Source organism: Chelonia mydas, chromosome 23, assembly GCF_015237465.2.
Source record: "Chelonia mydas isolate rCheMyd1 chromosome 23, rCheMyd1.pri.v2, whole genome shotgun sequence".
Taxonomy (NCBI): Eukaryota; Metazoa; Chordata; order Testudines; family Cheloniidae; genus Chelonia; species Chelonia mydas.
Genome location: NC_051263.2, coordinates 15,217,194 through 15,240,065, shown reverse-complemented (window position 1 = coordinate 15,240,065; position 22,872 = coordinate 15,217,194). Strand labels below are relative to the sequence as shown.

General features: G+C 58.0%; 2 protein-coding genes across 2 annotated transcripts; both read left to right on the top strand.

Moving 5' to 3' along the window:
* The first annotated feature begins 129 nt into the window (after positions 1–129).
* On the top strand, positions 130–4,690 carry LOC119564918 (zinc finger protein 696). The gene is made up of 2 exons (XM_037888486.2): positions 130–345; positions 3,212–4,690. Exons 1-2 carry the CDS (start codon positions 145–147, stop codon positions 4,214–4,216), a joined length of 1,206 nt encoding a protein of 401 aa, XP_037744414.1. The 5' UTR covers positions 130–144; the 3' UTR covers positions 4,217–4,690.
* Positions 4,691–11,304: 6,614 nt separating this feature from the next.
* On the top strand, positions 11,305–18,667 carry ZNF865 (zinc finger protein 865). Its single transcript, XM_037888570.2, is given in 4 exon segments — positions 11,305–11,445; positions 12,411–13,132; positions 13,134–15,627; positions 15,729–18,667. Coding segments are annotated over 2 exon segments (2,727 nt in total). The 5' UTR covers positions 11,305–11,445; positions 12,411–12,428; the 3' UTR covers positions 15,157–15,627; positions 15,729–18,667.
* Positions 18,668–22,872: the final 4,205 nt, after the last annotated feature.

Here is a 22,872-nt window from a genome sequence, read left to right as displayed (position 1 = left end):
GGGCCCCGATCTCGGTGACTCTGGGTCTGGGCAGCGCCCGGCTCGACGGCCCCGATCTCGGTGACTCTGTGTCTGGGCAGCGCCCGGCCCGACGGGGCCCCGATCTCGGTGACTCTGTGCCCGGGGCGGGGGACCCTTGGTGCCATGGTCCGGCCGGGCACTGGGACCCAGCAGACTCCGGAGCCGGGGCTGGGCTCCTGCTCTCGGCCGGGGGCTCTGCTGGGTCCCGGTGCCCCGGCCCGGGGCGGCTGTCGGGAGCGGGCCTGGCAGCGCGGTTCCCTGCCGGCCGCAGAGCGCAGCGCGCCCGCCCCTTGCGCCCAGCTGCGGGATGAGAACGAGAAGCAGGTACCGACTCGCCCGCCCCGCGCCGCCGCCCGCGCCCGGGGCAGCAGCCGGCTCCGGCTCCGGCATGGCGAGCCGCACGGGCTAGCGGGCTCCGGGCGCCCCGCACCGCCGGCCGGCACCGCAGCGGCCTGCCCGGGGGGAGGCGAATGTCAGGGGGAGGGTCTGGGGCAGCCTGGGGAGGGGGGTCTGGGCTGTGCCTGAGGACGGAAGGGGGACAGACACCGGGACAGATGGACACAGGGGCGCACACAGAGACAGACGCAGGGCACACAGTCAGACAGACATGACAGGGATGCACAGATAGACACAGGACACACAGACAGACACTGGGATGCACAGACAGATGGACACAGGGACACACAGACAGACAGACACAGGATGCACCGACAGACACCGGGACACACAGACAGACACTGGGATGCACTGACAGACACAGGGACGTACAGACGGACACAGAACACACAGACAGATAGACACAAGGACGCACTGACAGAGAGACACAGGGACGCACAGACAGAGGGACACACAGACAGACGGACACAGGGGCGCGCAGATGGACACAGGGACGCACAGATGGACACAGGGATGCGCAGACGGACAGACACAAGGACGCACAGACAGAGACACAGGCACACACAGACGGACACAGGGATGACACAGACAGACACAGGAACACGCAGACAGACATGGGGACACACAGACAGTCAGACACAGATGCACAGACAGAGGACACAGAGGCAGACAGACACCAAGATGCACAGACAGACACAGGGACGTGCAGATAGACATAGGGACGCACAGGCAGACACAGGGACACTCAGGCAGACACAGGGATGCACAGGCACACGTAGACAGAGGACACACAGGACACACCGACAGACACAGGGATGCACAGACAGACACAGGGACGTGCAGACAGACATAGGGACGCACAGGCAGACACAGGGACACGCAGACAGACACAGGGATGCACAGGCAGACGTAGACAGAGGGCACACAGGACACACCAACAGACACAGGGATGCACAGACAGACACAGGGACACACAGTCAGACACAGGGACGTGCAGACAGACATAGGGACGCACAGGCAGACACAGGGATACGCAGACAGACACAGGGATGCACAGGCAGACACAGGGACACACAGACAGAGGACACAGAGACAGACAGGCACAGGGACGCACAGACAGACACAGGGACTCACAGACAGACATAGAGGGCACACAGGACACACTGACAGACACAGGGATGCACAGGCAGACACAGGGATGCACAGGCAGACGTAGACAGAGGACACACAGGACACACCGACAGACACAGGGACGCACAGACAGACACACCCATGCCCATTCCATCTCCGCCCCCCCCCCCTCTGTCAGGCGGGCAGGGTCCTGGCTCTGATGCCCTACACCCGCTGCTCTCCCTCCGCCTGATACAGCTGTCTCAGAAGCTGCCTGTGTCCAGCCCTGCTGCCAAGGGAGAGGCACCTCTCCTGGCCCCTGGCAGGGTGGCGCGGCATGTCAGGAGGTGCAAGGTGCTGCACATTCCTGATCACCTTCCTAGGCACAGGCAGTGGGCACTGCCTAGGGACAGGGGGCATAGCTGTGCCCTGGAGGGACGGGCACCCAGAGGGAGCAGTCCAGGGAACGGAGAGAGCTGGGGAGTGCAGGTGTGGGGGGCACTGTTAGGGAGAGGGGAGAAGGGGGAATTGGAGGGGGCTGGAGGGGTGAAGGAGGGATTAGAAGGAGGAGAAGGAAGGTGGATTGGGGGACAGGAGCAGGAAGCTGCTGGGAGTGGGACTCAGGACTCCTGGGTTCTCTCCCCTGCTCTGGGAGGGGAGTGGGGTGGGGTCTACTGGTTACAGCAGGGGGGCTGGGAGCCAGGACTCCTGGGTTCTATCTCCAGCTTTGCAAGAGGAGTGGTTGCTAAAGGTAATAATACCAATGTAATATACTTAGAATTCTGCAAGTTATTTGACTTGCCGCACAACATTTTGATTAAGAAACTAGAACGATACCAAATGAACCATATTTGAAAAAGTAGAAAAACACCCACAAATACTTATAATAAATTTCAGTTGGTATTCTATTATTGTTTAACAGTGCGATTAAAACTGCAATTAATTTTTGTAATCGTTTGACAGCCCTACTTTTAATATGGCTAAATGCCAATGTATCCAGCTAGGAATAGAGATGTCGGCTGTGCGTACGGGCTGGGGGACCCTCTCCTGGGGAGCAGCGACTCTGGGGAGCAGCAACTCTGACAAAGATTTGGGGGTGGAGGGGGGATAATCAGCAGAACAGGAGCTCCCGTTGCCACTCTGTGGCCAAAAGACCGAATACGATCATGGAAAATGGGGGAATCTCGAGTAAGCGCAGTGAGGTTATTTTACCCCTGGGATCCCGTGTCCCGTTCTGGTGCCCACCATTCAGGAAGGACAGTGATCAATCGGGGAGGGGTCAGAGAAGAGCCAGGAGAATGGTTGAAGGGTGAGAAAACCCACCTGAGAGGGAGAGACTCCAGGAGCTCGATCTCTTTAGCTTCACAGAGAGAAGGTTCAGGGGTGACTTGTTCCCCGGCTATCAGGACCTCCCTGGGGAACAAATATATAATAACCGTCTCTTCAGTCCAGCACAGGAAGGTCTAACACCATCCAATGGCTGGAAGCTAAAGCTAGACAAATTCCGCCCGGAAACGAGGCATCCCTTTTTAACGGTCAGAGTAATTAACCACTGGTGGAGTCTCCATCACTGACAGTGTCTGTCGGGTGGGGAGTAGATGACAGGATGATCCCGCTCTGGCTCCAGAGTGGATGGGACCCGCTGGGGCGTCTCCGGCTCTCACCCTGTCCCCTTGCCCCGCAGCGATGGCCGGGTAGGCGACCAGAGTGCCGACACAGCCGCCGGATGGAGCCAGCCCAGCGGAGGGAGTGGGACGGCTCACAGCGGGGCAGTCCGCCCTCGAAGACGGCAGAGGGTGGCGAGGGCCATCCGGGCAGCCAGGCCTGGCAGGACCTGGAGGTGACAGGGATCTGGCCAGCCAGCGCCCGCTACGTCCAGCCCATGCCCACGTGGGGTGAGGCTGCAGCCCGGGGCAGGCGGGCAGAGGGCCCGGGGGTGTCGCGGGCCCAGCCGGAGCCCCCCAAGCCAGGCCCGAGGGCAACGTGGGGTCCCAAGCTGCACTCGGCCCTGACGGGGTGGCCCCGGGGTGGGGACCCCCCGCGAACCCCGCCCCCGAAACCACGGGGCCCCTACCGCAGCCGGCTGGCCGGCCCCGGCTGGCTCCTCCCACCGGAAGCGGCGGGAGCGGGCGTCCCACCGTCGCCCCCCGAGGGCTCACTGGAGGACAACCTGCTGCTGATCGATGCCCAGGGCGTGCCCTACACGGTGTCCCGGCGGGACTTGGAGGCGGGGCCGGGCCCAGCCCCCCGGCGGGCGCACTGCTGCCCCGTGTGCCGGCGGGCCTTCCTGTACCTCTCGGACCTGGAGCGGCACCGCATCAGCCACTCGGAGCACAAGCCCCACCTGTGCCGGGCCTGCGGCAAGGCCTTCAAGCGGGCCTCCCACCTGCAGCGGCACCGGCACATCCACACCGGCGAGCGCCCCTTCCGCTGCGCCGTGTGCCAGAAGGGCTTCCGGGAGTCGGGCGAGCTGCTGCGGCACCAGCGGGTGCACACGGGCGAGAAGCCCTACCAGTGCCCGCTCTGCCGCCTGCGCTTCACCGAGCGCAACACCCTCCGGCGGCACGCCAAGCGCAAGCACGCCCGCGAGGCCTGCTGCCAGGGCGCCGGGCTGGGCGCCTGGGCCGGCGGGGGCGAGGGCCGGCCCGGGTGGGCAGGGGAGGGCGGCCAGGAGGTGGGGCCCCCCTGACGGCACCGGCAGCGAGGGGGGATGGAGCGAGGCTGAGGGTCAGCCCCCTCAGCTGCACTGGGAATCCCTGGGGATGGGGGGCATTGGGGACGGAATGAAGCTGGGGGTCTCTGGGAGATGGGGTCACTGGGGATGGAGCGAGACTGGGGGTCAGCCCCCCCGCCCCAGCTGCTCTGGGATCCCAGGGAGACGGGGGCAGGGACCCCTGGATCGTGCCGGGTCCCTGGGGGTGGAGTGAGGCTCGGGGTCAGGGCTGCTGCTGCTACTGACTGCCCTGTGTGATGCCACGACCCCTGGGGATTCAGTGGGTGGGGGAAGGAGCCACCTCCCCCCACCAGGCACTATCCCTCCAGGGATGGGGGGGAGGGAACAGCTGTGTCTGGGGGGAGGCACATGAAGGGAACGATTGTCTGGGGGGGGTGCACACTGTCCAGGCGCTCCCCCAGCAGACTCAATAAAGATGTTGGCTCTGTATGGCTGTCTGCGAACTCCTTGGAGGGGGGGCCCATTTGGCGGGGTGGGCAGGATACCAGGATAGATGGGCCAATGGGTCTGATCCGAGGGGCAGGGAGGGGGCGGGATAACAGGGTAGATGGGCCCATGGGTCTGATCTGAGAGGCAGGGAGGGGGCGGGATACCAGGGTAGATGGGCCCGTGGGTCTGATCAGGGGGGCGGGGAGGGGTAATAAGAGAAGGCAGGAGAATGATGGTTCATTGCGGGGGGGGAGTATGTGGTTGGGGGAGGCGTGCTGTGTGGTTGGGGGTGGTGGGGTGACTCATCCAGCTGTGGCCCCACTTCTGGAAATGCACCGAGGGATCAAGCTGCAGGGAACACAAAGCTGACCATGAAACCGGCCCCCAGTTAGCCCCATTGTGCAATCTGGGGACACTGGGAGCCCCCAGGAAAGACTGGAAGAGACCCTCCCCCTAGGCGGGGCTGAGATCTCACCCAACTCACGGAACATGGTAGATCCCATGGCAAGGACCCAACCCACAGCAAGGCTGAGACCCCTCACCCCAACTCATTACACATGGTACATCCCAGGGAGAGACGCAAGAAGCAAGGAGGGAAATTCTCAAACAAAAAACTTTGTGAAGTTGGATTTGTGGGCATAAACCGTTTAATTAATTAATTAATTAAGGAAATTCCCAGATCAAAAAATACTTCTTTAAGATAGAATTGAGGTTCTAACAAAAGAAAATCTCTTTTAAAACAATGGTTACATCAAAAATAAAATATTTTATAAGTACAGGACAGTAAAATTAAAATTAAAGTAAGATTTAAGATTTAAAATGTTAATATTTTAAAACTAAATTAAACTAGACACAACAAAACATTACAATGAAATATGATTGAAAGTTTAACCTTTTAATAACTGTAAAGTAAATTAAAATTGAATAAAATAAAACCATTAATGTTAAAATAAAATCAGATTTAAAATTTTAATAAATCTAAAGTAAATGATCTAAATTATAAATTAAAATAAGATTTACAGTTTTAATAATTTTAAAAGCAAATGAAAATGAAAAATGGAAATCAAATAAGATTTAAAATTGTAATGTTTAAATTAAAATTAAATAACAAATGAAAATAAAATAAAATTTGAAATTGTAACCATTTTAAATATAACATAAAAGTGAAAATAAAAGATTGAAAATTTAAAATTTTAACATTTTTAAAGTAAATTAAAATAATATGATTTAAAATATTAGTCATTTTAAAATGAATGAAATAAAATTAAAAATATAATTTAAATTGAATATTTTTAATTTAAAAATTGAGATTTAGTTCTCTTTTTTAAAGACAAGGTATTAGAAGCTGGTAGGTCAGACCCCAGAAATCTGAGAATTATTAAACAGAAAAGAAAAGAGAAATAAAGATCTAAGATCCAACCCACAACCCTCATGCTGACCCCTTCAGCTTCATGTCTTACAGTGTACTCTCTTCAGAGCACTCTGGCCTAATGGGTAGAGCACTGGGCAAGGCTGCAGCAAACCTGAGTTCTGTAGTGCCTCAGTTTCTCCCTGTGCCAAATTCTCTTTTGTGAAGTGCTTTGCAATCTACTGGTGCTATACAATAATTATTATTGTTTTCAGCTCGTTGCCACATTATGTTGCTCTGTTGAGTCTCCAAAATGTTCAGATAAATTCTTTTCTGTGTAAAACTGACAATTTTTGCAAATGGAAAAATTGTGGACAAAAAAAAAAAATCTCTTCAGGGCAGGGTTATTTATTCATTTATTCCCTCTCATTGCCAGTTCCGATGGGCCAGTCTGGTCCCAGGGAGGCGCTGGTCCAAAAATGTAAAGATCGTTTTCTAAAAAAAATAAAATAAACATAACATTTTTATTTTCCAAAATTACAACTTTTGGTAAAGAAACATTTTTTTAAAAAAAGAGTTCACAGTGGTTATATTTTCTTCTATTGGCAGTTTGAAGTTGGTCAGTTTAATGTCTCTGTGGCATTTGTTCCATATTTATAATAAAATCACTTGCTATTAGAAAACCCCATTTTGAAAAATTACAATTTTTTGCACTTCCAAAGTTTTTTATTTAAAAGAAATCAGCGCAAGGGTTTTGTTTGTTGTTTTTTGTTGTTTCCTCATTGCCACGTTGGATTGGTCAGTTTTGTCACCTGGTGGCCCATTTCCACCCCCAAAACTCGGTCCAACATTTTTAAATAGCTAATTTTCCAATTTGTGAAATTTACATTTTTGGCAACCACAAGATTTTTGATTTTTAAAAAAATCTCTTCAAGGTTTGTATTGTTTTTTTTCCCCTTTCTTCTCACTGCCACTTTGGATTGCTCAGTTTGGACACATGGGACCTAACTCCATGGATGGCATTTGAATTTGTCCAACATTATAAAAAAAATCATTTTCTACATGAAGATCTCATTTAAAATACAAACAAAAATGTATGTTTGCTTTTTAAAAGAAAATCAGTGGAAAATGGGGGATGTGGGGGGGGCGAATAGGGTCCAGTTCGAAAACCAAAGCAACAAACCGACCTTCTACATTTTTACCATTTACCATTAAACATTTAATTTTCTGTGGGCTCTGGTAATGGGGCCTGCACTCCAGGTTTTTCTGTTAAATCTGGGAGGAGAGCCAACTTCTCTTTCTTTTGACATAGGAAAAGTTTTAAATAAATTTTGTGCTTTATTTTAGATAGTTAGAGGGATGTATCATGTATGGGGATGCATAGATAGATAGATGGATTAGATGGAGTGGATGGGGGGGATAGATAGATAGATAGATAGATAGATAGATAGATAGATAGATAGATAGATGGGGTAGCTGGGAATAGATAGATAGATAGATAGATGGGGTGGATGGGGTGGATGGGGATAGATAGATTAGATGGGGGGGATGTATGGGGATGCATAGGTGGATAGATAAGAACATAAGAACAGCAGCACTGGGTCACACCAATGGTCCACCTAGCCCAGGAGTTCTCAGACTGGGGGTTGGGACCCCTCAGGGGGTGACGAGGTTATTACACGGGGGGTCGTGAGTTATCAGTCTCTACCCCAAACCCCGCTTTGCCTCCAGCATTTAATGGTGTTAAATATATTTTAAAAGTGTTTTAATTGATAAGGCGGGTCACACTCAGAGGCTTGCTATGTGAAAGGGGTCACCAATACAAAACTTTGAGAACCACTGATCTAGCCCAATATCCTGTTGTCTGACAGTGCCTGGGGCCAGGGGCTTCAGAGGGAATGAACAGAACAGGGCAATTAATGAGTGATTCAGCCCCTGACATCCAATCGCAGCTCCTGGCAGTCAGAGATTTAGGGACATCCCGAGCATGGGGTTGCATCGCTGACCGGCTTGGCTAATAGTCACCTGATGAACCTATCCTCCAAGAACTTACCTTGTTCTTTTTGGAACCCTGTTATACTTTTGGCCTCACAACATCCGCTGGCAAGGAGTTCCACAGATTGAAGGGGCGTTGGGTGAAGAAATACTTCCTGTTGTTTGTTTTAAACCTGCTGCCTATTAATTTGATTGGGTGACCCCTAGTTCTTGTGTTATGTGAAGGGGTAAATAACTCTTCCTTATTCAATTATTCAATAATTCAATTATTGTGAGTGGACTACATCCACCCTGATCGAATTGGCTCTGTCAACACTGGTTCTCCACTTGTGAGGTAACTCCCTTCTTCTCTTCATGTGTCAGTATATAATGCCTGCATCTGTAATTTTCATTCCATGCATCTGAAGTGGTTTTTTACCCACAAAAACTTACGCCCAAATAAATCTGTTAGTCTTTAAGGTGGCCTCCTTGTTGTTTTTGTGGATACAGACTAACACGGCCACCCCCTGATACTTGACTTCCTTATTCACTTTCTCCACACCAGTCATGATTTTATAGACCTTCATCATATCCCCCTTTTGTCATTTCTTTTCCAAGCTGAACGGTCCCAGTTTTATTAATTTCTTCTCATATGGAAGCTGTTCTATACCCCTCATCATTTTTGTTGCCCTTCTCTGCAGCTTTCTAATTCTAATGGACCTTTTGGGAGCTGGGGTGACCAGAATTGCACACAATATTCAAGATGTGGATGTACCTTGGATTTATATAGTGGCATTAGGATATTTTCTGTCTTATTATCTGTCCCTTTCTTAATGGTTCCTAACACTCACTTAGCTTTTTTGACTGCCGCTGTACATGGAGTGGTTGTTTTCAGAGAACTCTCCACAGTGACTCCAAGATCTCTTTCAAGTGAGGTAACAGCTAATTTAGACCCCCATTTTGTCTGTAGAGTTGGGATTATGTTTTCCAATGTCCATTACTTTGCATTTATCAACATTGAATTTCATCTGCCATTTTGTTGCCCAGTCACCCAGTTTGGTGAGATCCCTTTGTAGCTCTTTGCAGTCTGCTTTGGACGTAACTGTCTTAAGTAGTTTTGTATTATCAGCACATTTTGCCACCTCACTGTTTACCAGATTATTTATGAATATGCTGAATAGGACTGGGCCCAGTACAGAGCCCTGGGGAACACCACTATTTACCTCTCTCCATTCTGAAAACTGACCATTTATTCCTGACCCTTTATTTCCTGTCTTTTAAGCAGTTACTAATCTATAAGAGGATCTTCCCTCTTATCCCACGACTGCTTAGTTTGCTGAAGAGCCTTTGGTGAGGGACTTTGTTAAAAGCTTTCTGAAAGTCCAACTACTACAGTATATCCATTAGATCCCCCTTGTCCACATGCTTGTTGACCCCTTCAAAGAATTCTAGTAGATTGGTGAGGCACGATTTCCCTTTACAAAACTGTGTTTACTGTTCCCCAACAAATCATGTTTATCTATGTGTCTTGACAATTCTGTTCTTTATTGTAGTTTCAGCTAATTTGCCTAGCACTGAATTTAGGCTTACTGGCCTGCGTTTGCCAAGATCACCTCTGGAGCCTTTTTGGTGTCAAATTAGCTATCCTCCAGTCATCTGGTACAGATGCTGATTTATGTGACAGGTTACGTACCTCAGTTAGTGGTTCTGCAGTTTCCTATTTGAGTTCCTTTAGAACTCTTGGGTGAATACTCTCTGGGTCAGGTGACTTATTACTCTTTAGTTTATCAATTTGTTCCAAAACCGCCTCTGACAACACATCAATCTAGGACAGTTCCTCAGATTTGTCATTTAAAAAGATAGCTAGCTAGCTAGATAGAGGGGGTGGATGGGGATAGAGAGAGGGGGTGGGTGGTTGGGGATAGAGAGAGAGATAGAGGGGGTGGATAGCGATAGATAGAGAGACAGAGATAGATAGAGGGGGTGGATGGGGATGGGGGGTGGATGGGGATAGATAGAGAGATAGATAGAGGGGGTGGATGGGGATAGATAGATAGATAGATAGATGGAGGGGTGTCTGGGTATAGAGGGTGGATGGGGATAGAGAAATATTTAAAAGTCCTTCCCATTCTCTTATGTAGGCTTGGAAGGTTTAGGCTTTTTATGGGTCAGTAAATGTCAGTTTCACCAGGCACACACAGGGAAAATATTTCCATTGATAATAATCGAAATTTACAGCCAGGCAAAGTAGGAAAAACGCTGCTTGAAAACTGCTTAGAGGTTGGCTTAAGGCTCTTTGCTTTGTCTAGTTGGACACGTGATGTTGACAATTTGTGTTTTAGTGGTTATAATACTTTAACTTTTTGCATCTCAGCGGCTGCTGCCGCCAAGTAATTATTGTCTGGCCCTCCCTGTGTCAGAGACCTTCCCCCATCATCCCCCACCGCTGTGAAAGCTGAAATAAATAAAAATGCTTCAAAATAAGTGTCGATATTGCCCGTTGAACAAAATAAAACCCAAATTCTGCCAGGCCTGCACTTCTGCGGGATCTGGGCTGGGTTTGCATTTGGTGTATGGTTTCTAAATGCATTTTGATAGGGTTTTTTTTAATTACTTCAAAAAGTGCGAAATCTCCCTCTCGATTTAAAGTCCTTATTCCTGAGACCCACGCACGATAAAGCAAAGGAGCCATTAAAAAACTCCGATCAAATTTGATTTTTAAAAATTCAATCCCCCCCCCTCAACAAAAAATGGCAAAAAAAACCCCCAACAATCCCAACATGTTTGTCTGGAAAACTTTTGCTGTCAAAAAAGGGCTTTCAATTAAAAAATGGGGGGGGGGCGGTATTAGCCCCCGAAGAACAGACAGCCTGGACCAGGGGCCCCAACTAGCCCAAGATCCCAGCCCCGCAACCCCCCAGGGAGCCTGTTATGGGGGAAGGTGGTGCCTGCAAAGCCCCTTCCATGGGGGGGACCCACAGAACCCCAGGATGGGGGAGGGGAGACTGGGGGTTTTTGGGGGGTGGAAAGAGGGAAATGGGTTCTCCCCCTGGCTCTGGCAGGGGAGTGGGGTCTAGTGGTTAGAGTGGGGGGAGAGCCAGGACTCCTGGGTTCTCTCCCTGGACTGGGGCGGGGAGTGGTGGGTTACACGGGGGGGGGGAGGGGAGTGGGGGAGCCCGGACGCCTGGGTTCTCTCCCCGCTGACGGCGGGGGCGGGAGACGGCCCCCGCTAGGACCCGGCGGTGGCGGAAGTGGGGCGGCCCCAGTGAGGTGGGGCTGGGCCGGGGGGGCCGGTTCCGTCTCCGGTGGGGGCGGCGCTTCCGGCCGGGCCTGTCCGAGCTGGGATCCAGCAGCGGCCCCCCCCCGGCCCGCAGCCCCCCGGCCCCGAGCCCGGCCCCCCCCCGCCCGGAGCCGGTCCCGGGGCCCCCGAGAGGTGAGTGACCCCCCCCGACCCCCCCGTGAGTGCCCCAGAGACCGCCCCTCCCCCACAGCCCCCCTCAGCCCCTCCCCCATAGACCTCCTCCCCCTCCTCCTCCCCCACAGGCACCCCCAAACTCCTCCCCCACAGGCACCCCCAAACTCCTATAGACACCCCCGTGTGTGCCCCAGCCCCCCCAGCCCCTCCCCCACAGGCCCCCTCAGCCCCTCCCCCCATAGACCTCCTCAGCCCCTCCCCTACAGGCACCCCCAAATTCCTATAGACACCCCCGTGTGTGCCCCAGACACCCCCCAGCCCCTCCCCCACAGGCCCCATCAGCCCCTCCCCCATAGGCCTCCTCCCCCTCCCCCCACAGGCACCCCCAAACTCCTATAGACACCCCCGTGTGTGCCCCAGACACCCCCAGCCCCTCCCCCACAGACACCCCCGTGTGTGCCCCAGACACCCCACAGCCCCTCCCCGGAGGTGAGTGATCACCCATAGATACTGGTATCCCCTATACATGCTCCCTGCACCCCATACAGCCCCATACACCCACCCGCACACATCTCCTTCCCCCTCAGCCCCTCCCCACCCCAGTACCCCCTTGTTACCCTTCCCCCCGCCTCAGTCCCTCATAAATCCCCCACTCTTGCGAGAAAGATAAGTGACCCCCCCATGGACCCCAACCTCTATGTACCCGTCTTCCTGGTGGACCCCCAATGCTCCGCCCCTGCTGATAAAATAACAGTGATAAAGCACCGGGCCCTCACTGCGGCGGGCGAGGGGTCCCCGTGTAACCAGTCCCTGCGCCCCACCCCAGAGGGGCTGCATCCCAGTGCCGCGTGAGGGGTCCCCGTATACCCAGCCCCCCCCAGCAGGTTTCACACATTTGGAGTGCACTGCGGGGAGGGGTGCCAGGTGGGGTGGGAGGCTTGACCCTGCTCTAACCCCCCCCCCCCCCGCCCCCCTCCCGGCAGCGTCCCTCCCCGGAGGAGATGGAAGCGAATGCGAGCGACGAGGGCGTCCATTTCCAGAGCTACCCCTTCGACTTCCTGGAGTTCCTGAACCACCAGCGCTTCGAGCCCATGGAGGCCTACAACCAGGAGCACGCCAAGGCCGTGGCCTCGCTGCCCTGCCCCCAGCCCCCCTACGAGTACCCCCCACCGCCCGCCGGCACCCCCCACTTCGACCGCCCTGCCCCTGCCAAGCCCAAGGACTTCAAAGCTGAAGGCCCCGCCCCCTCCGCCTCTGGCGCCGCCCAGCCCAAGAAAGCCGAACCTGGCGCCGGCCCCCCACAGCAGTACAGCGCCGCCGCTGTGCCCGCCACCCCGCCGCTCTTCGATGGGGCGGGGGCTTTCGGCGCCCCCCAGTGGGGCATCGTGGACCTCTCGGGGCACCAGCACCTCTTCGGGAGCCTCAAGCGGGGGGTGGGCGCGGCCCCGGCCCCGGCGGCCCCGGCCGACAGCCCAGCCGGCAAAGACGACAAAAACTATTTCCGGCGGCTGAAGTACTTCATCGACCGGCGCTTCCCCTGTGGCGTGTGCCAGAAATCCTTCAAGCAGTCGTCCCACCTGGTGCAGCACATGCTGGTGCACACCGGCGAGCGGCCGTACGAGTGCTCCACCTGCGGCCGCACCTACAACCACATCTCCAGCCTCATCCGCCACCGGCGCTGCCACAAGGAGCCGCCTGAGGCCGGCGCCACCGCTGCCGCCCCCCCCGCCGCCGCCACCGCCGGCGGCCGCCGCCGGCAGCACCCAGCCAGCCGGGGAAGGCAGCCCCGGCCCGGCCCACCCCGATGGTCCCTTCACCTGTTCCCTGTGCTGGAAGGTCTTCAAGAAGCCAAGCCACCTGCACCAGCACCAGATCATCCACACCGGCGAGCGGCCCTTCAGCTGCTCTGTCTGCGAGAAGAGCTTCAACCGGCGCGAGAGCCTCAAGCGCCACGTCAAGACCCACTCGGCCCTGCTGCGGGTGCCCTGCGGCGTCTGTGGCAAGGAGTTCCGGGACGCCGCCTACCTGCTCAAACACCAGGCCTCCCACGCCGGCCCGCGCCCCGACTACAAGTGCGACGTCTGCGGCAAGGCCTACGCCGCGCCCCAGAGCCTGTTGCGCCATCGCCAGCTCCACGAAGGGGCCGCCGCCCCGCCTAAGGACGCCCCGGCCGCAGACTCGGCCCCGGCTGCCTACCAGGGGCCCTTCCTGCTCCCCAATGAGGCCCCCCACACCGAAGGGGAGGCCAAGGCGGCTTTCGGCAATGCGGCACTGCTGGGGCCCCACCCGCTGCTGCTGGGGGCCGGCAAGAGCTTCTGCTGCGGCATCTGCGGGCGCGGCTTTGGCCGGCGGGAGACGCTGAAGCGGCATGAGCGGATCCACACGGGCGAGAAGCCGCACCAGTGCTCGGTGTGCGGCAAGCGGTTCCGGGAGTCCTTCCACCTCACCAAGCACCACGTGGTGCACACCCGGGAGCGGCCCTACAAGTGCGAGCTGTGCGGCAAGGTCTTCGGCTACCCGCAGAGCCTCACCCGCCACAAGCAGATCCACCGGCTGCAGCTGCCCTGCGCCCTGGGGCCCGCCGGCGCCCTGCCCGCCGAGGGGCTGAGCTACGGCTGCTCCGACTGCGGCGAGCGCTTCCCCGACCTCTTCCACGTCATGAGCCACAAGGAGGCCCACATGGCCGACAAGCCGTACGCCTGCGACGCCTGCGGCAAGTGCTTTGGCTTCATCGAGAACCTCATGTGGCACAAGCTGGTGCACCAGACGGCGCCCGAGCGGCTGCTGCCCGAGGGGGCCTGCGCCGAGGCCGCCCCGCCTCCGGGGCCCGCCGGCTGCCTGGAGAACGGGCTGCCCGGGGAGGCGCCGGCCGGTGCCGCCGGCGCCGGCCTGGCCTCCCTGGTGGCCCCGTCCGAGGAGCACCCCATGATCCCCAGCGGGGAGCGCTTCACCTGCGGCATCTGCGGGCAGAGCTTCAAGCACTTCCTGGCGCTGGTGACCCACAAGTACGTGCACCTGGTGCGGCGCACGCTGGGCTGCGCCGTGTGCGGCCGCAGCTTCGCCGGCGCCTACGACCTGCTGCTCCACCGCCGCACCCACCTGCAGAAGCGCCACTTCAGCTGCTCCGTCTGCGGCAAGCGCTTCTGGGAGGCGGCCCTGCTGATGCGGCACCAGCGCTGCCACACCGAGGAGCGGCCCTACCGCTGCGCCGTCTGCGGGCGCGGCTTCCTGCGCTCCTGGTACCTGCGGCAGCACAAGGTGGTGCACACGGGCGAGCGGGCCTACAAGTGCGCCCTGTGCAACAAGCGCTTCGCCCAGTCCTCCAGCCTGGCCGAGCACCAGCGCCTCCACGTGGTGGCCCGGCCCCAGCGCTGCCCGACCTGCGGCAAGACCTTCCGCTACCGCTCCAACCTGCTGGAGCACCAGCGCGTGCACCTGGGGGAGAAGGTGTACCGCTGCGACCTCTGCGGCAAGAGCTTCTTCTACCTCTCGTCCATCCTGCGGCACCAGCGGGCCCACGGCGCCCGCCGCGACCTGCGCTGCGCCGCCTGCCTCAAGCTCTTCAAGGACCCCAAGTACTTCAGCAAGCACGTGCAGACCCACCAGGGCGGGCACCCCTTCAAGTGCAGCACCTGCGGCGAGGCCTTCGCCAACACCTACGGCCTGAAGAAACACCGGCACCTCCACAAGCTGGAGCGCCTGGCTGCCCTGGGCCACAAGGACCCCTGAGGCGGGAGAGATGGGGGGGGGGGCAGGCTGGGAGGGGAGACCCCTCAGTGCCACGTATCCACCAGGGGTAGGAGGCAGGTGGGGGGCAGGCCCCAAATGCCACATAACCGCCGGGGGAGGGCGGCAGGTTGGGGGGCAGATCCCTTAGTGTCATGTGTCCAGCAGGGGGGCTGGCAGGTTAGGGGGCACGTATCCACTGGGGTGGGGGGCAGGTTGGGAGCAGACCCCTTAGTGCCACGTATCCCCTGGGGTGGGACGAGACCCCCTAGTGCCACGTATCCACCAGGGGTAGGAGGCAGGTAGGGGGCAGACCCCAAATGCCACATAACCACCGGGGGAAGGCGGCAGGTTGGGGGGTAGATCCCTTAGTGTCATGTGTCCAGCAGGGGGGCTGGCAGGTTAGGGGGCACGTATCCACTGGGGTGGGGGGCAGGTTGGGAGCAGACCCCTTAGTGCCACGTATCCCCTGGGGTGGGGGGCAGGTTGGGGGGGGAAGACCCCTTAGTGCCACGTATCCACTGGGGTGGGGGGAGACCCCCTAGTGCCACGTATCCACCAGGGGTAGGAGGCAGGTTGGGGGCAGACCCCTAAGTGCCACATAACCACCGGGGGAGGGCGGCAGGTTGGGGAGCAGATTCCTTAGTGTCATGTGTCCACCAGGCAGGCTGGCAGGTTAGGGGGCAGACCCCTTAGTGCCACGTATCCACCAGGGGTAGGAGGCAGGTTGTGGGCAGACCCTATAGTGCCATGTGTCCACTGGGGTAGGAGGTAGGTTGGGGGCAGACCCCTAAGTGCTACATAACCACTGGGGGAGGGCAGCAGGTTGGGGGGCAGATCCCTTAGTGTCATGTGTCCACCGGGGGGGCTGGCAGGTTAGGGGGCACATATACACTGGGGTGGGGAGCAGGTTGGGGGCAGATCCCTTAGTGCCACATATCCACTGGAGTAGGGGGCAGGTTGGGAGGAGACCTTCTGTCGTGGCCCCCCGTTTCCATGGAGGATCCTAGGACTCGGCGGCCCCTTTGGGTGACTGCGCCCAGCCCCGCTGGAGGACATCTCGGCCCCTCCCGATTTAAGGGAGCTTCCTCCACCTCCACGAACCCAGCCACGGCACCCCCACTGATGGGCCACGGACTCCCCACCGGGCAGAGGCTGCTGGACCTGGTGCTGCCGAGGGGGCGAGACCCTCAGTGCTTTCCTAGACGTGGCCCCTTCCAGCTACCCCCATGGACTGACGGGGGGAGATTGGTGGGTCTCGCCGGCTGACTGTGCCCAGTGGTGCAGACTGGGATCCTGGCGGACTGAGGTGGGTACGGTGTCCACCAAACGGACCCCCCGGTCAGCGTCTGGACAGCAGCACCCAGGCAGGGCTTGACACAGATGGGAGCAAAGGCCGGGGGTGCCCTGGGCTTCTCCCTCCCCACGCAGCCGCCTGGAGCTGGGGCTGGCCAGGACCTGAAATCCCGCTAGAGGGGCCTAAGTCTGCTCTCCCTATCGCTGTCTGAAGGAGACGCTCTCTGCAGGACCCGTCGCTCACGCTGTGGGAACTCCAGCCACCCACGTGCTGCTCCCCGGGGCTGGAGACTAATGCTGGGGGGCTGCTTTACCGCCGGCTGGTGACCCCCCCCCCCAACTCCCCGTTAGCAGGGTGGACGCAGGTCAGGCCCCAAGATGGACCGAGGAGCTGTGCCACGATTTGCTGGCAAAGCCCCCAGGTGGCTCTGCAGTGCCCAGCACAGCTGGATGGGCCCTTGGGTGTCCTGGCCCAGTGTGGAGGTGGTAATCTGGGTGAGGGGGGGAGCTGGCTGTGCAGTGGGGCTGCCTTCCCCCGAGTGGGGCCAGCCCTGGGGCTCAGACTGCCGCGGGGGCGGGGTGTCTGCCACAGCGAACTCTCCAAGGGTCAGACAGGTCCTAGTGGCTGGATCTGGGGGTTAACCCAGCTGGTCGTCAGTGCATGGCCCAGGGTGGGTCTGTTCTAACCTGAACTAGCCAAGTGGAGCAGCCCCATGCGGGCGGGAAGCTCAGAGCCACGGCCAGACGCCAGGAGCTGCAACAAACATCCCCAGTTCTGGCTAGCTAGCTACCCACCCTTCCCTCCCTCCTTCCACCCCCATCCATCCCCATCCATCCCTCTTTCCCTCGCTCCATCCATCCATACCTCCATCCCCATCCATCCATCTGTCCCTCACTCCATCCACCTTCCTCCCCATACCCATCCATCCCCCTGTCCCTCACTCCATCACCATCCATCCATCCCTCTTTCCCTCGCTCCATCCCTCCCTCCCTCCATCCCCATCCATCCCTCCCTCCCCACCCATCCATCTGTCCCTTACTCCATCCATCCATCCCTCTGTCCCTCGCTCCATCCATCCTCATCCCTCCCCATCTATCCATCCTTTCCTCCATCCATCCATCCCTCCTTCCCTCCCTCCCTCCATCCCCATCCATCCATCCCTCCCTCCATCCATCCACCTCCACCCATCTGTCCCTCCATCCATGCATTCCCATCCCTCCCTCCACCTCCTTCCCCATACCCATCCCTCCCTCTGTCCCTTGCTCCATCCATAGCCCCATCCCACCCATCCTCCGTCTGTCTCCGTGGTTTTCTCCCTGGGGCTCCACGGACCATGGCTAGGATTTCCAAAAGGCTCCGCACCTCCAGTCAAAATGTTTAGGGGTCCACAAATGAAGCTGGTCGAGTGTATCCCTCTAACACCCCACTCACTGCTCTTTGTGTCTCTCCCCGTACACACTCCTCTATCTATCTGACTCCTGGGTTCTCGCCCTGGCTCTGGCAGGGGAGTGGGGTCTAGTGGTTGGGGGGGGGACTGGGAGCAGGGACTCCTGGGTTCTATCCTGGCTCTGGGTAGGGAGTGGGGGCAGTGGGAGTCAGGCCTGGCCCAGCGGTGGTGGAGAAGGGCACCCCCAGCTCCTTTGCAGCTCCTTCAATCTCCCCGACACCTCTCCGGGCAGAGACAGCGAACCACCAAGCAGGGCAAACACCCACCCCGGCAGCTGCATCCTGGGAAAAGGGGGGGTCGCGGGGGTCCCTGCGCTTTGGGCCACGGGCCAGGACTCCAGGCAAACCAGGGGATGGCTCCTAACAGAGATTGGCCATGCCCAGCCCCGCCAGCTCCTCCCCTCCCGTTTTATTTTATAACCCCACAGCTCTATAAATAAATATAAATATATAGATATATAATTTTCTAACCCCTGAGAGGCAGAGCCGGGGCTGAGCCACCGCGGTCACACCTGGTGCTGCCCCCCCCCCCCCCCCGCAATGGAATGACTTAAAAATACGTCTCCGTCTCTCTCCCCCATCGGCACAAATTCACCCCTCCCCCGGGCTGGCTATGACCTTGGGGCTGCTCACTCGGGGCTGGCTGGGCCCCGGTTGGAAGGGGAGGGGTGCGTCTGTGTCTGTCAAATTCAACCCCTGTCCCCTGCTGTTGATGTGTAACTTCCCTGGTGTTGTACAGATGAAACTGATATTAAAAACCGTGGATGCGTATTTATTAGGTGTATTATGGTAGCTCTAAGTTCCCAGCCGTGGCCTGGGAGCTCCCTGCGCTAGGCGCTGTACATTAGGTGTATTTCAGTAGTTCTAGGCACCCAGCCATGGCCCAGGAGCCCCCTCCGCTAGGTGCTGTACATTATTAGCTGTATTACGGTAGCTCTGGGCACCCAGCCATGGCCCGGGAGCTGGACAAACCCAAACGAAGAGGAGGTTCTTGCCCCGAAGAGCCGACAGTCTCAATATAAGACGAGACTCCAGCTGGAGACAGACAGGCGGCTGGGGGAGCAGAAGGGAACAATGGGCCAATATTTGTCCCTGTGGACAGGTGCCCCCCCCACGATGCCCCCTTGTGGCCTGAGTGGCACTGCAGGCACCATGCTTCAGTTTCCCTCTGTCTTCCCAGAACATTTCACCCCCAACTAGTCTTTAAAACACCCCTCCGAGGGGCGGGGGGTCTAATTTGTTCTGGTTCATCTGTGCCCCTGTTACATTCAGGGGTGCACAGCTCTCCTTGGGGGGCCATGTGGTCCCACTCCATACCTCCCCAGCTTGTGGGCTCACCCCCAAGGTTCAGGGGCCCACAGCCCTCCTTCCTGCGGGGGCAGTGTCCCGGCTCAGATCTTCCTGCAGGAGCTGTCAGTGAGTGGGGGCACCCCGGGTTGAGCCTAGGACCCTCCCTGGGTAGGTCTGAGATCCCCAAGGCCCTGCCTTGGCAGGCTGGGAGCGGAGGCCACTTGTCCCTGCCCGATCGACAAGGCTTCTGGACCAGGTCCTGCAAGGCTCTGACGCTCCCCTTGCCGGATACTGACTGTCCTGGTTTCCTATCACCCAGGTGCTGGATTTGGTGACCCTGGGCCGGGGTAGCTGATCCCCCCTGCCAAGCCCCGTTACTGGTGGTGCGCTCAGCCTCCCTGCTGCCCGGAGAGGGATGAGGAGGCAGCTTTGGGGCTGTTCGTGGCGGGGCACCGTGCAGTCTGCCCTGAATAGGCTGGGCCTGGTGCGACGAGGCTGGGGAAGGTCGGACAGGTGCCAAAGGGCTGAATCTGCAGCAAGGGGGCGTGAGGTTGGATACCTGGGAACTTTCCGGCTCTGGGGGCAGCTCGGCTCCGGAACAGGCTCCAGGGGGGTCCCCGTCACCGGAGGGGTCGGGCGAGCCCCTGTCCGGGATGGGCTGGGTGCACTTGGGCCTGCCTCTGTGCAGGGTGCGGGAGGGGTGTGATGCCCTCTCGAGGCTCACGCCAAGTGGGGAGACGCAGCAGATGGGCAGTCCCCGTCCCACCAGGAGAGGGAGCCAGCAGTGAAGGGGCTGCGAGCGGATTGCAGGGGAGGCCTGGCTTCCTGCAGCATCTGTCCTGGCTCTGGGTAGGGAGCCCTGGGGTCTGCGCTCTGCTCTTGGCCACCGTGTCTTAGGCGTCCCCCCATTGGAGCCCCCCTGGTGGTTGCGGGGGGGCGGGGGGGCTGCTGCACTGAAGTAGTATTCTTGTATTCTTGTATTCTTGAAGTATACTCCCACAGTATTCTTGTCAGCAAGTTAAGGAAGTATGGGCTGGATGAATGCACTATAAGGTGGGTAGAAAGCTGGCTAGATTGTCAGGCTCAACGGGTAGTGATCAACGGCTCCATGTCTAGTTGGCAGCCAGTGTCAAGTGGAGTGCCCCAGGGGTCGGTCCTGGGGCCGGTTTTGTTCAATATCTTCATAAATGATCTGGAGGATGGTGTGGATTGCACCCTCAGCAAATTTGCGGATGATACTAAACTGGGAGGAGTGGTAGATACGCTGGAGGGTAGGGATAGGATACAGAAGGACCTAGACAAATTGGAGGATTGGGCCAAAAGAAATCTGATGAGGTTCAATAAGGATAAGTGCAGGGTCCTGCACTTAGGATGGAAGAATCCAATGCACCGCTACAGACTAGGGACCGAATGGCTCGGCAGCAGTTCTGCAGAAAAGGACCTAGGGGTTACAGTGGACGAGAAGCTGGATATGAGTCAGCAGTGTGCCCTTGTTGCCAAGAAGGCCAATGGCATTTTGGGATGTATAAGTAGGGGCATAGCGAGCAGATCGAGGGACGTGATAGTTCCCCTCTATTCGACACTGGTGAGGCCTCATCTGGAGTACTGTGTCCAGTTTTGGGCCCCACACTACAAGAAGGATGTGGATAAATTGGAGAGAGTCCAGCGAAGGGCAACAAAAATGATTAGGGGTCTAGAGCACATGACTTATGAGGAGAGGCTGAGGGAGCTGGGATTGTTTAGTCTGCAGAAGAGAAGAATGAGGGGGGATCTGATAGCTGCTTTCAACTACCTGAAAGGGGGTTCCAAAGAGGATGGCTCTAGACTGTTCTCAATGGTAGCAGATGACAGAACGAGGAGTAATGGTCTCAAGTTGCAATGGGGGAGGTTTAGATTGGATATTAGGGAAAACTTTTTCACTAAGAGGGTGGTGAAACACTGGAATGCGTTACCTAGGGAGGTGGTAGAATCTCCTTCCTTAGAGGTTTTTAAGGTCAGGCTTGACAAAGCCCTGGCTGGGATGATTTAACTGGGAATTGGTCCTGCTTCGAGCAGGGGGTTGGACTAGATGACCTTCTGGGGTCCCTTCCAACCCTGATATTCTATGATTCTATGATAAGTGTTGGCTTGTCCCTGCCTCAGTGCAGGGGGCTGGCGTTGAGCGAGATCCCCTCCGGCCCGAGGTGCCTCTGATTCGGTGTCAGCGCCCAGCGCCTGCTCCCCAAACCCAGCTGCCAAAATGAGTCCAAAGGATCCCAGTCCCCTGGAGACCCAGCCATGCTGTGCCCCAGGCTGAGAACCGGAGGCACCCTGGGGCGGCCAAGGCCCGTACCAGAGTAAGACCTGCCCCAGCCGGTAACCCTGCGCCCGCGTAGGCGAGGGAAGGGGGCAGCCAGGAGGGAGCCAAGGGGCGGACGATGCGGTGGCAGCGATGGGCTAGGAGAACCGGCTTTGTGGCAGCCTCCTGGGGCCAGTTGCCGTCAGGGCTGGCTGGGGAGGTCGTGGCCCTCGAGGCGACAGGCGCTGGGGAGAGAGGACGGGCGACGGGGATGTCAGAGACCTCCCGCAGGGAACTCAGTCGATGCAGCCTGGCTGGGAGGCTCCAGAGAGGGGCCTGAGCCGCAGGTTAAGGGTCCCGGGGCAGGGAGGCTGGGGGTGCTGGCCGCAAGGATGGCAACAGGAGCTGGCAGGAGAGCTTGGGGGAAGACAGGTGAGCTGGGGCTGGGGAACGTGGAAATCACAGCAAGGGCCTGTCTACCCTGGTATCCCAGCTTCCAACGGGCATTGGAGGAAGCTGCAAGGGACCCTGTGGTTCTGGCCCGACGGGCCCCATGCTCTGGGCAGGGATGGGGGAGCTGGAGGGTTACAGCAGTGGGGCTGGGAGCCAGGACTCCTGGGTTCTATCCCCGGCCCTGGGAGGGGAGTGGGGTCTAGTGGTGGGACCTGAGGTGGGGAGGAGCCTGGGAGGCTGGACTCCTGGGTTCCCTTCCCCGTCTCCCTGTGGGGCCAGTCCCCTCCCCTGGAGCAGTGCAGAACACGCCTGTGCCCACGGCAGGTTTCTGAGCTCTGCCCCGAGGCCTTGGTTGCCCCTTGTGGTTGCACGAACTGCAGCGCGGCCCTTGGGCCCTGGGGAGAGGGGCAGCCGCCGCCCCCGGCACCGTGCGGGTGACATGGGCCTGGCCCTGTGCCCTGAGCACCGGCCGCTGGCATTGTGGGGATCAGCAGCCCCCCACCGCCAGGGGCCTCCAATGGGGGGCCCCCCAGAGTAGGGTGGCCGAGAGCAGAGCGCGGCCCCCGGGGCTCAGGCTACACGGGGTTCTGCGAGGATCCGGCTCCTCTCGGGCTCCCAAAGGCTCAGGGGGCCCGGGATGCTGCAGGAAGCCAGGCCTTTCTCCCCGCCCCCCCCATCCACTTGCAGCCCTTCGCCACTCCCAAGTGTTGGCATCGCTGGTGGGCCCGGACGCAGCCCCTCCTTGGCTTGAGCCGGGCAATGTGGAGCTGGACGGGGCCTCGAGGGGGCATCACACCCACCCCCCGCACTGGGGCAGGGCCACGTGCACCCATCCCAGACAGGGGCTCGCCTGACCCGTCTAAACCCCTCTGGTGATGGGGACCCCCAGCCCCCCTGGAGCCTGTTCTGGAGCAGAGCCGCCCCCAGAGCTGGACAGTTCCCAAGTATCCAACCT

Bases quoted from the DNA above. Each gene is read 5' to 3' on its own strand.
- LOC119564918 (XM_037888486.2), top strand. From the start codon at position 145: ATGGTCCGGCCGGGCACTGGGACCCAGCAGACTCCGGAGCCGGGGCTG. The intron at 346-3,211 runs GTACCGACTCGC...CTTGCCCCGCAG, and splicing joins GGGATGAGAACGAGAAGCAG to CGATGGCCGGGTAGGCGACC.